This window comes from Emys orbicularis, chromosome 7 (genome assembly GCF_028017835.1).
Source record: "Emys orbicularis isolate rEmyOrb1 chromosome 7, rEmyOrb1.hap1, whole genome shotgun sequence".
Classification (NCBI taxonomy): domain Eukaryota; kingdom Metazoa; phylum Chordata; order Testudines; family Emydidae; genus Emys; species Emys orbicularis.
The window spans coordinates 83,732,250-83,746,819 of record NC_088689.1 but is presented as its reverse complement, the minus strand read 5'-3'; the positions used below and the strand labels follow the sequence as shown (position 1 = coordinate 83,746,819).

The following is a 14,570-nucleotide window of genomic DNA, read 5'->3' as shown; positions in this document are numbered from 1 at the left end:
CACTGCTGGTGCACACTTAGCAGTCTCTTACAACACTGTCTCTATTAGTCTAATACCTAAGTATCAGTGATTTTCAGTTCTGTAACATGTGATACTCTCAATTGAATCTAAATTAGCTCTTTTATTATACCATAGAAAAAGAAAGTGTCAAATGGTGTTTAGAACCCTTAAACAGCACCCACATCACCAACTATACATGCCCACATCCACTCTCTCAACTCACTGGGCTTTGGAACCCATGTCCCCTTCCTAGCAAGTGCTGTTTAGTTGAGGGTGAGTCCTTCCATTGGGATATGCCAGGTACAGTTCTGCTGCCCTCCATTCACACAACAAGTATAACAACCCTTCATTACTCCTGCCCCAATAACAAGGAGACTGGGGATCCAACACCAGCCACAAGTGATCATTTGGGCAAGCAGTCCCATCATGCTGAGCACCTAGGCAGGGTGGGTGTGTCCATGCAAACAAGATCAGCTTCTGAAATCTTTTTCCACAGCTAACCACTAGATGTCAGGGGAGAGCTCATCCAGACTCTGCTTTTACATCATTAATGCCTTCTAAAATGTTGGTCAAGGCAAAGCAAGTTGTTCTTTAGCACACCCAAAAGTGAGGTTGGGCTCCCTCATAGGCAACATCTGCACTTGGAGCTAGCGGTGTGAGTCCCCCCCACTTATGCTAGTGCTGATCAAGGTAGTGCACTAAAAATACAAGTGAAGCCATGGTAGCATATGCAGTGGTGAGCGGTAGCATGGGCTAAGCTGCCGCCTGGCCCCCATTGGTATGTACTCGGGGTAGCTAGCCCAGTGCCACTGCTTGCTGCTGCCCATGCCACCATGGCTATGCTTGTATTTTTAGCACACTAGCTCAGTAAAAGCTGCCATGAATATATCCACGCAAGCTGTGAATCACACTGCCAGTGCAGATGTAGCCACAGTCCCTATTGGGACCTACTAAGTCAGTGCGTAGTTTTAACATGAGTTAACTTCACTAGGATCTTGCCTCCTATTAATGACAACATGAGGTATTAAGGACACACTGTTTATCCCAGTGAAGATGCACCCTTAAGTTTCCCTCATTAACTCACCCATGTAGCACATGCTAAAGTGCTACTCCCTTTTTCTTGCCTCAGGGTTTGGAAGATGTTAATTAGGGTAGATCTGCGTGGCAATCACAGGGTGTGATGGCAGCTGGTGCAGACAGCCCTGAGCTAGCTTTGCTCTAGCTAGTTGGAGTATCGGGAGCAGTGAGTCTGGATAACATGAGCTAACAACACTCCTTTAAATCCTAGTCTAAATATGCCTCCTGAGGGAGGGTGGACAAAATGTGCCGTGTTCCAATCTGTTGAGCATGAAACCCACTGGAAAAAAGCCCAACATTCCTGTACATTGAATCTCTCATCCTTTTCCTCCTCACCCAGCTCCATTCAGGCCAGCAGACACCAAAGGCATTGTTCGATTTGACCGCTATGGTGATGGAATCGGTCGTTACAATATCTTCAACTACCACAGAGCGGATGGGAGATATAGATACCAGAAGGTGGGCTACTGGGCAGAAGGGCTTACCCTGAACACCACCCTCATCCCCTGGGCGAAGACCTCTGTTCCCGTGTCCCAGTGCAGCGACCCCTGCAAGAAGAATGAAATGAAGAGCATGCAGCCGGGGGACATGTGCTGCTGGATATGCATCCCATGCCAGCCTTACGAATACCTGCTGGATGAATTCACCTGCATGGACTGTGGTCTAGGATACTGGCCCAATGATACCCTGAATGGCTGCTATGAGCTACCACAAGAGTACATCCGCTGGAAAGACGTCTGGGCCATTGGGCCAGTTACGATCTCTTGCTTGGGTTTCCTCTCCACCCTCTTTGTCTTTGGGGTTTTCATTAAGAACAATGACACTCCCATTGTGAAGGCCTCAGGCCGCGAACTCTGCTACATCCTCCTCACTGGGGTCCTGATGTGCTACAGCATGACTTTCATCTTCATTGCAAAGCCCTCCACCGAGGTCTGCACCCTGCGGCGCTTGGGGCTGGGAACCTCCTTTGCAGTCTGCTACTCTGCCCTCTTGACCAAGACCAACCGGATCGCTCGGATCTTCAGCGGGGTGAAGGAAGGGGTCCAGCGCCCACGCTTCATAAGCCCCACCTCACAGGTGGTCATCTGCATGGCCCTCATCTCCTGCCAGATGATCATCGTCATCATCTGGCTCATGGTGGAGACCCCCGGCACGGGGAAGGAGACAGAGCCTGACAAAAGGTACATTGTCACCCTCAAGTGCAACAACCGCGACTCCAGCATGCTCATTTCACTGACCTACAATGTGCTCTTGATCATCTTGTGTACAGTCTATGCCTTCAAGACCAGGAAATGCCCTGAAAACTTCAATGAGGCCAAGTTCATTGGATTCACCATGTACACCACGTGCATCATCTGGCTGGCCTTCCTGCCCATCTTCTATGTGACCTCCACCGACTACCGCGTAAGTGATCCCTGCTGAGCAGGGTAGGGAATGGGAGGCCAGCAGCGTGGCTAAGTCCACTGGATTCCAGGGTCCTGCTCCTTGTTAAGTGGAGCTGGAGGTAGAGGACTGAGGGTGGGTCCTGGACACTAGAAGACCAGCCTGCAGGTGGGAAAGCTGTCTGTTCAGATGAACAGAAGGGCAGTTGTCATAATTAAATTAGATCTGAGGACACTCTGGATTGTGGTTAAATGCAGCATAGCAGGTCACTAAGGGAAAGGAGGAAGGGTGTGTGTCTCTGAGGGAGGCAAATGGGAGAACATGGCTGGTAGGCATAATGCAGGCAAGTTCTGTGCAAGTTCCTTGCTATTCCAGTCCCAGGCCTCCATACCTGCCTGCCAATACATCTCAATCCTGACCTGCCGCCTTCCTGCTATTTCAGCCTTGGGCCCCACACACAGCCCTGCCAATGCCCCTCCAGACTGCCCTGCCATCCCCCACCCCCGATGCCAATGGCGGTTGGCCTTGAGTGGGGCACAAAGAGGATTCAGGGACTAGACCAAGACCAACACATTGGTTCACCCTTTATTCGTTCATCTAATTGCTCATTAACCAGAGTCATCAATCAAGGGGACTGATTTTTCCAGCAGAAATTGCAAACCAGAAACCTAGAGGCCATAAAAGCATGTCTGGGGAGGCTGTGCCAGACTTAGGCACCAAGTGACACCCTGGGGAGCGAGGGGCCCTCAATGTCTGAGAGACCCACATCTCCTAGCCCAATTCCCCGTCTCTGGCAGCTCTGCAAATTCAAAGGCTGAGCCAGTGGGGAAACACAGCGCTAGTCCTGCTCCTAGAATGGATTCTGCCTGAGAAGGGGAATGTGTCTAACTCCATTACTGATCACTGGGCTCATTGCTGTAGTCTCTGACCTACAGGAGCCGGTGGTCCTGGAAAATGCTGAGGAAATGTTTGCTCTTGTATTTCTGTAGACAACCAGCAGCACCTAGTGGCAGCTGAGATGAACATTAGAGAGTTGTACAGTGCCTACCGGGGTCCTGTCTGCCACTAGCCACTCTTCCATAGACAACAGTTTGAATGATGTACATTGGAGAAACACTTTATAATGCTGTTGGGTGGCAGGGTGGTCTAGTGTGCAGAGCAAGCGGCAGGGAGGCAGGAGACCTGGCTTCTGATCCAAGTCATTTCTCCTGTCTGTAGGAGGGGGGTAACGATACTGGCTTATCTTGATGGGGTGGGAGGTAGGCAGGGAAGCTTTTTGATAGACAGCATAACCAGCAATGTCTATCGCTAAGGTTGTCTGACCCCTTCCGTTATAAGACCCTGCTTTCAGTTGCTTGCAACTTTGCTAAACTTTAGCTTGCCAGGGTGAAATTTCCCATGCTGGGTATCTGCCTCAGGCTGATTTTTTTTTTTTTTTTTTTTTTTTGAAAGTTGCAGCAAAAAGGCTTCAGATGTTTCCAAGAACGAGATGAGGAAAGATGGGCTGGCTTTGCTCTTGTTTCAAAAAATCCCTCACGTGCATTTTGCTCAGAAGTATAGCGCCTCCATGCGTTGGTGCAGGGACTTGAAATGGGGCAGGGAAGTCACCCTGCTGTCAGGGCTGTGCTTTTTTTGCTACCTCTGTGAATATGTGCTCAAATTTGGCCAAGTTATGAGCCTCTGAACATTTCAGTTTCCATGTGCTCAGAGTCCATCTGCACTGAGCATGCTCCAGCCCAGGGCCTGAGCAGAGCAGGAATTGTTTTGCAGTCACCCTCCCCCTCTGATACAGGGGCTGCTGGAGGGTCGGGAGCAGAACTGAGAGCAGGGAACCCCTCTCTCCTGTGGTCTCAGTGACACCAACCCACACTGGGCCCAGCAGTGAGGAGGAGAACTCAGACCACCTTGAATGCAGAGGGGTGACAAGTGGGGACTGTGGGGAGAAGGGGTTGGCAAGGGGGGGGAAGCTGGGATGTGACACCAAGGAGAGGTGAGGGGGACCGGGACATGAAGCTGAGCAGGGGAAGCTGGGATTGGGATGAAGAGTCAAGGGCGAGGCAGGAGGAAACTGAGGCTGGGATGTGGCGCCCTGGGGGTGTGATGGAGACAGTTACTCCATTAGCTCAAGAGTCTGAGGTCTGTGCAGTGAATCTAAAAGCTTCAGCCCTGCTGGTGATCCACCTGGGTGTCAATATGATTCCATATGATGGGGAAAAAAATTCAGTTGGCTTTTTAAGAACACAAAAAGCTAAGTTAAAAGAACATTAAGGTTGCAAAGTCAAGCACTGCCTCATTTGTTGTAGAAATTGGAAGGAGTGTAATGAATGAAATGGGACAGTAGGAAGAGAAAGGAAGGCTTTGTGGTTAAAGCAGGTGAATGGTGCCATGGAGCACTGGATTCTATCCCTGCCTCTGCCACAGATTTCCTGTGTGATGCTGGGCAAATCACTTAATCCAAACTCATCACATGTGATCACTAATACATTTTCTTGGTGTCTGACTTGAGACCCTAGAATCTGATCTGCAGAATTGCTGAGCACTCACAGCTGCAACTGAAGCCAAGGGGAACTCAGCTCAGAACAAATGAAATGCTAAATTCTCTGAAAAAGCAGGTCCCAGGCATCTCAAATTGGGCACCAAAAATGAGTGGGTACTTTTGACCTCAATCTGTCTCTGTGTCTCAGTTCTTCAGCTGTAAAATGGGGATAATAATATGCCCTCATCTCACAGGGGTGCTGTGATGATAAATTCAGTAATATTTGGGCATCACTCAGATATTACAGTGATGAGACCCATAGAAAAGCCCGTGCGGAAATGAACAATTCTGTCTCCAGAGCAGGGTTTGGATAGTGTGTGCAGTAACTAAGAGTTGGGCCACACATCGAGCAATGAGGATAAAACAAAACATTGCCTAACTGCTCATTAATTGAGCACCATCTGTCTTGTGCCCTCAATGAGGAAAAAATAGTATGTGAGCATGTAATTAGAGCCTATCGTAATGCGTACGGGGGTTGAACTAAGGTTGCCCAGGCAACCTCAATTTTGGCATGTCCCAACTTTCGAGCGCTTGACTTTGCAGTTTTTCTGATGTAATATAATGCTAATTTCAGTGACATTTAGTGCAGGCAGCAGTAAAAACCCTCCCTCTGCAGCAAGTAGTCTTTAATCTGGCATGGGCTTAGCATATATGACATAACAATGAGAACAAAGGAGATGGGTTAAAACTGATGAACAGATGACGGGCTGAGGAAGATGTTCCTGAGATGACTTAGGGGCTGCTTCTGCTTGCCCTCGCACTGGCTTCTTTCGTGTGTAACCTCTCCAGAGCAGGGAGCGCCCTCCTTCCATGTTTGCAAAGCCCCAGGCGGGCAGGACTTTAAAGACTTGTCTTGGATTGTGGCACTTTGGGGAAGGGTCCATGTTTTTGTTGCATGTTTGTACACAATGGGGTCCTATGGCTGGGGGTCCTCAGCACTACTGCAATACAGACCAATAATAACAATAATCGTTTTACATTGGTGTAACACTGTTGGCTTCATGTGTACACAAGTGAAACCAGGAAATCACAGGGGAAATCAGAATCATGCCCTTAAAATCCAACTTGCCATCCCCGGAAATCCTGGCCTAAATTGCACTGATTATTCACCATGGCCCCTGGAATAGAATGAGATTCCTGCTTCTGGAATAACAATTGATCTACGGTAGCCTTCCCCGTTCCCTTCTCCCCAGTATCTGTGGGTGACCTGAAAGGCCCTGCCCTAGCTCCTCTGATCCCCCGAATATACTCGGAGTATGATGATTCCTGCTCTCCAGTCGATTTCAGCAGAGTAACTCTGGGGGAGAGGCAGACCCTCTGTTTTTACATTACGTTATCCCTGGTGTCAACTGGCACCTCTACGGCCATGTCGACCTGAGTGGAAATGGGATGTTTTCCAATCATGTCTGCGCCATTCAACCCCCCTGGCAGATACTTGGAGCTGGTTGTGGTGTAGCTTTGGGGTTCTAGTGTTATGGAGGGACTCAGTTCTGCCCCTCCCTCCCCGAGAGCTCACCTTGAGTGGTTCCTGCTCCGCTGTTTGCACTGGGATAAAGCAATACTTGGGGCCAATCATGGGGCTGGAATCAGGCCCTTGGTGATTAGCGCTAACAACATTGCCTAGGAATGTGTAAGGAGTAATCGCACAACCCTGGCTTTCGGACCCTCACTTAGCTCCCCGCTAGCCAAAGGCTGCCAATGGTGCTCATGCCTGTGCTGCCTGACAGCCTTCTGGAGAGAGGTAGAACTTTGGACTCAGCTGTTGGGAGCTGCTAAACTTCTCGGTACGGCCATGACTCTGCTGCTACTGGAGCCCTTGCAGGACTCCTCCTTAGTTTAGCAGATGAGGTGCTCAGGGCTGGAGCACCAGAGTTAGCTGCACCCCCCACCCCATTTTATGGAGGGTTGGCATGTCCCTGGAGAGCTTGCTACAATCAGGGTTCTCCTATAAGCTGGGTGTCTTCACTGTGGAAGGATTTGTCAGCAGTGTCTGGTTTCTTGGTATGGTATTACTGTGGCTTAGTTGATAGAGCACTGCCTTGGGAATCAGGAGACCTAGGTTCTAGTCCTGGCTCAGCTCCTGGGTGACCTTGGACAAGTTGTTTTCCTATCTATGCCTCAGTTTTGGGGGGAGGGATAGCTCAGTGGTTTGAGCATTGGCCTGCTAAATCCAGGGTTGTGAGTTCAATCCTTGAGGGGGCATTTAGGGATCTGGGGCAAAAATCTGTCTGGGGATTGGGCCTGCTCTGAGCAGGGGGTTGGACTAGATGACCTCCTGAGGTCCCTTCCAACCCTGATAGTCTATGATTCTTGTCTATGCCCTTAGAGAATCATGTAGGCAAAACTCCCACTGCAGGTTGCATGAGGCATGTGAGATTGGGCCTGTAGTTTGGGGAACGGAGGAACCCCTGCTATGCAGAAGACTCTGACATGTGGGAGCAGGAGGGGAACTCTTTGTACTCGGAGGAGCAGCCGAGATTCAAATGCTGCAAGGGGTGCCAGCTTCGGACTGCCACACCTGGAGAGCTTGAAGCTGTTCTGCTGAACACCAGAGAGGATGAGTAAGCGAGAGCCCCCAGTTGAGTTTGGAACAGTTACTCACAGGCTTCGGGCTAGTGCGGAAATGAGTGATAGGTAGAAGCGAATGTTGCAAAAGGCGAGGGGAGTATGGGAGCTCAGGAGGCAGCGTCCCTGTGTGCACTGGGGCATGTGACAAAGCCCCAGGCACATTTTCAAAATGAGAAACTGACTGAACTCAGCTACAGTCTCTGACAGGGGAAAGAAATCTTTAGACAGTGGCCTGCTCAACCTCCACCCACACAGAGCTCAGGGGCTGCAACTATCAGAGGCTAGTGCCCAGAGGACAGGATACCATGGAAAGTTCAGGAAACCTGAGGTTCCTTCTTAGATCATGTGGAGCTAAATCCTTAGCTGGGGCTCGATCCAGCAAAGTGCTGAGCTGTCTGGTCCATCAAGGTGCTCAACACACGCTTAATAACAGTAATAATATCGTCATCCTGGGGAAGGCAGTGGGGCTAGTCTTGTGCTTAAGGGCTTTGGAGGATCAACAGCTTTGCGTGGCTTTAAGCACTAAGCAAAATTTGGTAGATTCATCTGTGTGTGTGTATACACGTACACGCACACCACCCTCTTCTACCCAGTTCAACAGATCGCGACCAATGGAGTCGTCTGTATGAAACTTTGCAAACCAAAATGGCTGCGTCCCCCCAGCTCTGCTGTACTGTGGGAGTATCTGTAAAGGGCTGGAGTTTGCATCTGTTTAGGATATAGACAAGAGGCTGTGTGTGGAAGTTTAGATCTGTCTCTCAGATCAGGCAAGAGGTTCAGTGAGATCAGGGGATGGAGGATTTGGGTTTGTCCCTGTACAGAGATAATAGGGGCTAACCACAAAGCTGGAGCTGGATCCAAACTCCTGCAGAGTTCAGCGTCAGGGCTTTTGTTCTGCCCCATTTCTGCTGGAGTGGGGATAAAATAGAAACTGTTCAAAGGAAGTTGGTGGGTGGATGTCCCCTCTGAGCCTATGCTAGCTGTGCAGGGGTTTGCAGGAGGTGTAGCCAGGCACAGTGCCTTAGGGCAGGTCAGACACCAGGTGTGGCCTTTACTCAGTGTTTGTTTGTGTGTTTGTTTGTGTGTTTGTGTGTTTGTTTGTTTGTTTGTTTGTTTGTTTGTTTGTTTGTTTGTTTCACTCTGTCTCTCTGGGTTGATGTCTCCCCTCTGCTCCCTGCAGGTGCAGACCACCACCATGTGCATCTCCGTCAGCCTTAGCGGCACCGTGGTCCTCGGCTGCCTGTTCACCCCCAAACTCCACATCATCCTCTTCCAGCCCCAGAAAAACGTCACCAGCCACCGCGTGGCCACCAACCGGTTCAGCGTGACTGCAGCAGGCTCCAGCCACTCGCACGGTGAGTGTCTGGCGGCCCCCCAGCGCTGCTTCCTGGGCACAGAGCATGGCATTTGTCCTCCTGGGATAGGAGTCCTGTTGCCGGAGGGCTGAATGCCATGAGGGATGGGAGCATGGCCAGGTGACCCTGTGCACCAACTCCCTTTTGAGAGCTTTGCAATTCAAATGTCAATGGCCAGTAAAATTGAAAATGTTACAAGCCATTGAGCCCCCCTGCCCCGCTCTGTAATGTCATATGCTTTGTGTAGCTGCTAATGCTGACATCTCCTGCATGTTTGAGGACATGCATGCCTCCGTGACATGTAATCGCCACTGCCACCTCCCTGGGGGGGGCAGGGAATCTTTGCAGGGCAGGAGGGGACGGTCACTGGGAGGCAGGGGCAGGCACCCTGTTTGTGGGCAGGGTGAGAGTCCAGGGCCGGCTCTGGCTTTTTTGCCGCCCCAGGCAAAAAAGCCTCCGGCCGCCCCCCCCCCCCCGCGGGGGGGGGGCGGAGCCTGGGGGGCGGGGGGGGGCGGCGAGCCCCGGCGGGGGCTCCGCTCTCCCGCCGGGGGGAGGGCGGCCGGAGCCCCGGGGCGAGGGTGGCGCTCCCCCCGGCGGCCGGGGGCAGGGCGCCGGGGGGGAGGGCGGCCGGAGCCCTGGGAGGAGGGCGCCGAGCCCCGGCGGGGGCTCCGCTCTCCCGCCGGGGGGAGGGCGGCCGGAGCCCCGGGGCGAGGGTGGCGCTCCCCCCGGCGGCCGGGGGCAGGGCGCCGGGGGGGAGGGCGGCCGGAGCCCCGGGGCGAGGGTGGCGAGCCCCGGCGGGGGCTCCGCTCTCCCCCCGCACCAGAGGGCTTCTGCCCGGGCCGCAGCACACTGGGGCCGGGAGCGCAGCCCAGAGGCTGCTCCAGCCCTGCAGCCCGTGGGGCAGCGTGGTGGGTCCAGGCGGAGCGGGCAGGGGCCCAGTGGGCAGCGCGGGGGCGTGGGCCGAATCTCTGCTGCTGCCGGGGAGCCCCGCGCCTCTCCCTCCCGCTTGCGGCTGCGGCTCCTCCCCGGCGGGACGCGCCCCCCGGCCTGCCGCCGGAGGGGAGGGCGGCCGGAGCCCTGGGAGGAGGGCGGCGAGCCCCGGCGGGGGCTCGGCTCCCCCCCCCCCCCCCCAGGGCCGGCTCCAGGCACCAGGCAACCAAGCTGGTGCTTGGGGCGGCACCTGGAGGGGGGCGGCGCAGCGCTCGGGCCGCCGGGGAGAGCGGGGCCACAGCCGGGCTCGCCGCCCTCCCCCCGGCGCTCTGGCCGCCCTCCCCCCCGCGCCCTCCCAGCCGGGGCAGAAGCCCTCTGGTGCGGGGGGAGAGCGGAGCCCCCGCCGGGGCTCGCCACCCTCGCCCCGGGGCTCCGGCCGCCCTCCCCCCGGCGGGAGAGCGGAGCCCCCGCCGGGGCTCGCCGCCCCCCCCCGCCCCCCAGGCTCCGCCGCCCCCCGCGGGGGGGGGGGGGCGGCCGGAGGCTTTTTTGCCTGGGGCGGCAAAAAAGCCAGAGCCGGCCCTGCCCCCCCCCCCGCGGCCAGAGCGCCGGGGGCAGGGCGGCGAGAGGGCGGCGAGCCCCGGCTGGGAGGGCGCGGGGGGGAGGGCGGCCAGAGCGCCGGGGGGAGGGCGGCGAGCCCGGCTGTGGCCCCGCTCTCCCCGGCGGCCCGAGCGCTGCACCGCCCCCCTCCAGGTGCCGCCCCAAGCACCAGCTTGGTTGCCTGGTGCCTGGAGCCGGCCCTGCACGGTGAGAGGGGGACATGCCCTGGAGAGAAGAAGGGACAGCCCTGGGGCATGGGATCAGCAGCAGATCGTGGCCTCAGCCCCGTGGCTGCACATGGGGCTACAGCGCCCACTCCAGGGTGATCTCTCCAGGCCATGGGGAAGGCACCAGGGTGCGGCAGGCGGTGATGGTGGGTCTGGGACCCAGGTCCAGCTGCTGTTCCATGATGCCTCTCTGTGTTCTTCCCCCGCCAGGGTCGGCCTCTCAGTCCGTCCCCACGGTGTGTAACGGCCGCGAAGTGGTGGACTCCACGACCTCATCCTTATGAAATGCCCTGTGGTTCCCATGGGCAAGGGCATGGTCCCCAGTGCAGACCCTGCACGAAGGCGCAGGCCTTTTTCGTTCCCATTGGGCCTTTTGTTTCTCAAAGCTGTGCTCCCAGCCTGCTCGCTGATGCCATCTCACTCGCTGGGCCAGTGTTCCCCAAGGAGAGGAGCCATCGTGTGAGAACTGGGTGCCACCTTCCGCTGCCCTGCTCCCCCAGCGCCGGCTCAGAGAGACACAAACCTGCTGGGGCGGTCGTGATTGTACTGAATGGACCCGCTGGGGCGTGGAAGAACCATGCCCTCTCCCTGGGGAGCCAGCTCTGAGCCAGATGGATCTCCTGGCAGATCCACCCTGTGTTACCTCTTGCTGGCCAGATTACCAGAGACAGCAAAACCTGAGCATCTGTACCTCCCCACTTCTCTCTGTACTGGAATAGGGTCAGGGGAAAGTCCACAGATCCCCACTGGCTGCTCCAATCTTCCCCTTCCCCTCCCTCCCCAAAGGAAGCAGGACCCCCCCCCCCCCCGAAAGAGCAAATACCAAGGGGTCAAAGGTGCTATGGCTTGAAGAGAACAGACAGGCCCTTCTCCAAGACCACGCTGCCCCGCAGCGCTGGGAAGGAATTCAGACTGAACAAGCCAGGGGCTCGGGGCTGCTGCTGATTTTGCAGGAAGATCCCTGGTTGGAATGTGAGCCCCCTGCCCCCTCTGAGCTGTGAGAGACTCACTTTGAAATGGACAAACAGGTGCTTCCACATCAGAGATTTCTGACCCCAGGAACCTGGGTTGTACCCATGATCCTCCTGCTGACGCATTACCTGACTTGGCTAGAGGGACCCAACCGGGGGTTGCCGCATGTGCGGCCCTGTAGGATTTTGTTTAGCAAGGGCAGTCGGGGACAGGCACGGTGGCTAGCCAGGAAGCAGGGAGAGGGTGAGGGGCCCGCTGGGAGCTGGGGCGAGGCATGGCACAGGAGGGCTGCCCTGTCCGCACCTGGTGTGGGACACTGACAGAGGAGGGTAGCAAGGGACTGAAACAACTCCTACAAGTGGAGAAATGATGACATATGAGAACGGAGGGAGAGACCTGAAAATGTGGGGCCAGCCAGACGCAGAGAGCGAGTGAGGATCTGGCAGCCTGCAGTCCTGCGGACTGACTTCAGGGGGAGCTGTGTGTCCTGTCCCCAAAGACTGGGCCTCTAGGGTGAACGAGTCCTACAACACAGAGAGCAGGGAGGAACAAACCCCCAACACATGCTTCAGGCCCGCTACCCGGGGGGGCGCAGCTGCTGCTTGGGGGGCAAGGGTGGGGGGGCATGGCCTGCTGCTCCCCACTTCCACAGGGGTTTGGATTTGTGGTGTGCTGGAGTCATTGACCATGCAGCCTGGTATCCAAAGGTGCTCCCCGCTCTTTGCCTCTACAGGCAGCAGGAAAAGGACATTCCCACTGCACTAGGCTGCCCAAGGGGCTGTTCCCCCAGAATGCCCCCACGCCCTTCATGAGCAGCGGGATGGGGAGGGGTTGGTCTGATTCCATGGAAGGCCAGGGTGCCTCAGACCACCCCCATTCCTGACCCTGCCAGGAGCTGCCTAACCGTGACATCACCCAGCAACCAAAGTTGCCCGAGCGCTGGTGCAGCAGCAAAAGCAGCAATAAACCATCTGGCTCTGTGCTTTACAGTTGCCAAACACTCCGGCGGCAAAGCTGCTCCCCTGCTTCACTGCAGTTTTCTTGGCACCTTCATCCACCGAGAGCCAGCAGGTGAGTGCAAAAGGTACCACTCTTGTCCAGAGCTGCTCGGAGCTTTTCAAACAGCGTCATTTTGGTCCCAAAATTGTGTGATGCATAAATCAGCCTGAGAGACTTTTTTTTTTTTTTTTTTTTTTTTTTTTTAAACGATGCTTTTCCCCCCCAAAATTCAAAATATCAGGTCTCAATATGCTTGTTTTTGCTGGAGGACAACTAGTGACATTCCCAGAGCCTGGAAGAGGGAAAAGCATGTTCCGTGAGGCTCTTTAAAACTCTTGTTTATATTTATTGTAAGTCCCCACTTAATTCTAACACCTGACACACCCTTGGGAGAAAAACACTCTTCGTGAAAGGTTCAGCATGCCCTGGTCTTTCAATTGAGGAATGAGAAAGCTGCCATTCAGGTTCTCCAGTCCTCCAAGGAGTTCTCCAGCAAAAACAGGGACATCATCATAATCCTGATTACTCATCATTAATATCCCACTCGCACCTGTCGGAAGACAGGACACTGGGCTAGATGGACCATTGGTCTGACCCAGTGTGGCCATTCTTATATAGCTATTCCTGAGATTTGTACGTGGAAAAAACAAGCCGAGACAAATCCTTCCAGGTCTTCTTTATGTGTCATAAAGAATCAAAACCAAAAAATTAGAGTCCAGTGCGGATACAAAATTTCTATCCACATCTGAGCCACGATCTGCAAAAATGGTCTGTGGGTATCCATGGATATGCAGGACTCTACAAAAAATCCCCCAATTTTAACCTTTAAAGCAGGGGTGGCCAGCCTGTGGCTCCGGAGCCACATGCGGCTCTTCAGAAATTAATATGCAGCTCCTTGTATAGCACCAACTCCGGGGCTGGAGCTACAGGCGCCAACTTTCCAATGTGCCAGGGGGTGCTCACTGCTCAACCCCTGGCTCTGCCCCAGGCCCTGTCCCCACTCCACCCCTTCCCAGCCCCTCCCCTGAGCCTGCCATGCCCTCGCTCCTCTCCCCCCCGCCCCACCCCAAACCTCCTGCATGCCACGAAACAGCTGATCGGGAGGTGCTCCGGGGAGGGAGGGGAAGGCACTGATTGGCAGGGCTGCCAGTGGGTGGGAGGTGCAGGGAGTGGGGAGCTGCTAACGTATTACTATGACTCTTTGGCAATGTACATTCTGGCTCCTTCTCAGGCTCAGGTTGGCCACCCCTGCTTTAAAGGAATACACTAATGTACATTTCACACTGAATTATGTTACCCATTACGGTTACAAGTGACTCCTAGGATCAGGGTAAAGAATCAAAAATTGGTGTCTGTTTTTTCAGTATGTTTCCTTTTTACATTTGACAGCACTTTGTGTAGAGTTCCCCTCCCTTCCCACCCCATACGTATAGTCATTTTCCTGTTGTTTGTGTCGGTCTTTCTCACAGCTCCAGGGAGAGACATTTAGAAAGAGGAAAATGGGATTTCAAAAGTCCCCAACGTTTGTGGAGGGACATGGGTAAATTACTTGTAACTATTTGTTTTGTTAATCAATTAGATTTCAAGTTGATGGGGTCCCTGGCGTGATGAGGTGAGTACCTGCCCTCTTGCCCATTGGCTTGGATGGCTGAAATAGGAAATGCAAGGCAGCACTCAAGAGGAGAGGGACAGGGTGAAGTTATTGGCACAACAATTTGGATCCTCACAGCAATGCATCTCCTGCCTTTCAAGTGCATTCAGATGCTGAGCTGCTCTTCCTGTGTCTCAAATGACATAATTAGCCAGCACTTCCTGTTAGGAATTATCAGTATCAAGGCCCTGGTGGGCTGGGTAGTGCTAAAGAGGTCGCATCAGTGTTTTTCAACTGACTGATGGAAAAATCCATGTTTACTGTAGAACTATAGA

The 14,570-nt window shown here is 54.3% G+C and overlaps 1 protein-coding gene across 2 annotated transcripts in view; it reads left to right on the top strand.

The window, feature by feature from the left end:
* Positions 1-10,957, top strand: part of GRM2 (glutamate metabotropic receptor 2) — a 36,625-nt gene extending 25,668 nt beyond the window's left edge. Inside the window, exons 3-5 of one of the 2 annotated variants that reach the window (XM_065408098.1) lie at positions 1,418-2,481; positions 8,745-8,919; positions 10,884-10,957. In XM_065408098.1, the coding sequence (XP_065264170.1) occupies positions 1,418-2,481; positions 8,745-8,919; positions 10,884-10,957 (1,313 nt within the window). Of the gene's footprint in view, positions 1-1,417; positions 2,482-8,744; positions 8,926-10,883 lie in introns of both variants that reach the window. The other variant, XM_065408099.1, reaches the window with a different exon arrangement.
* Positions 10,958-14,570: the final 3,613 nt, after the last annotated feature.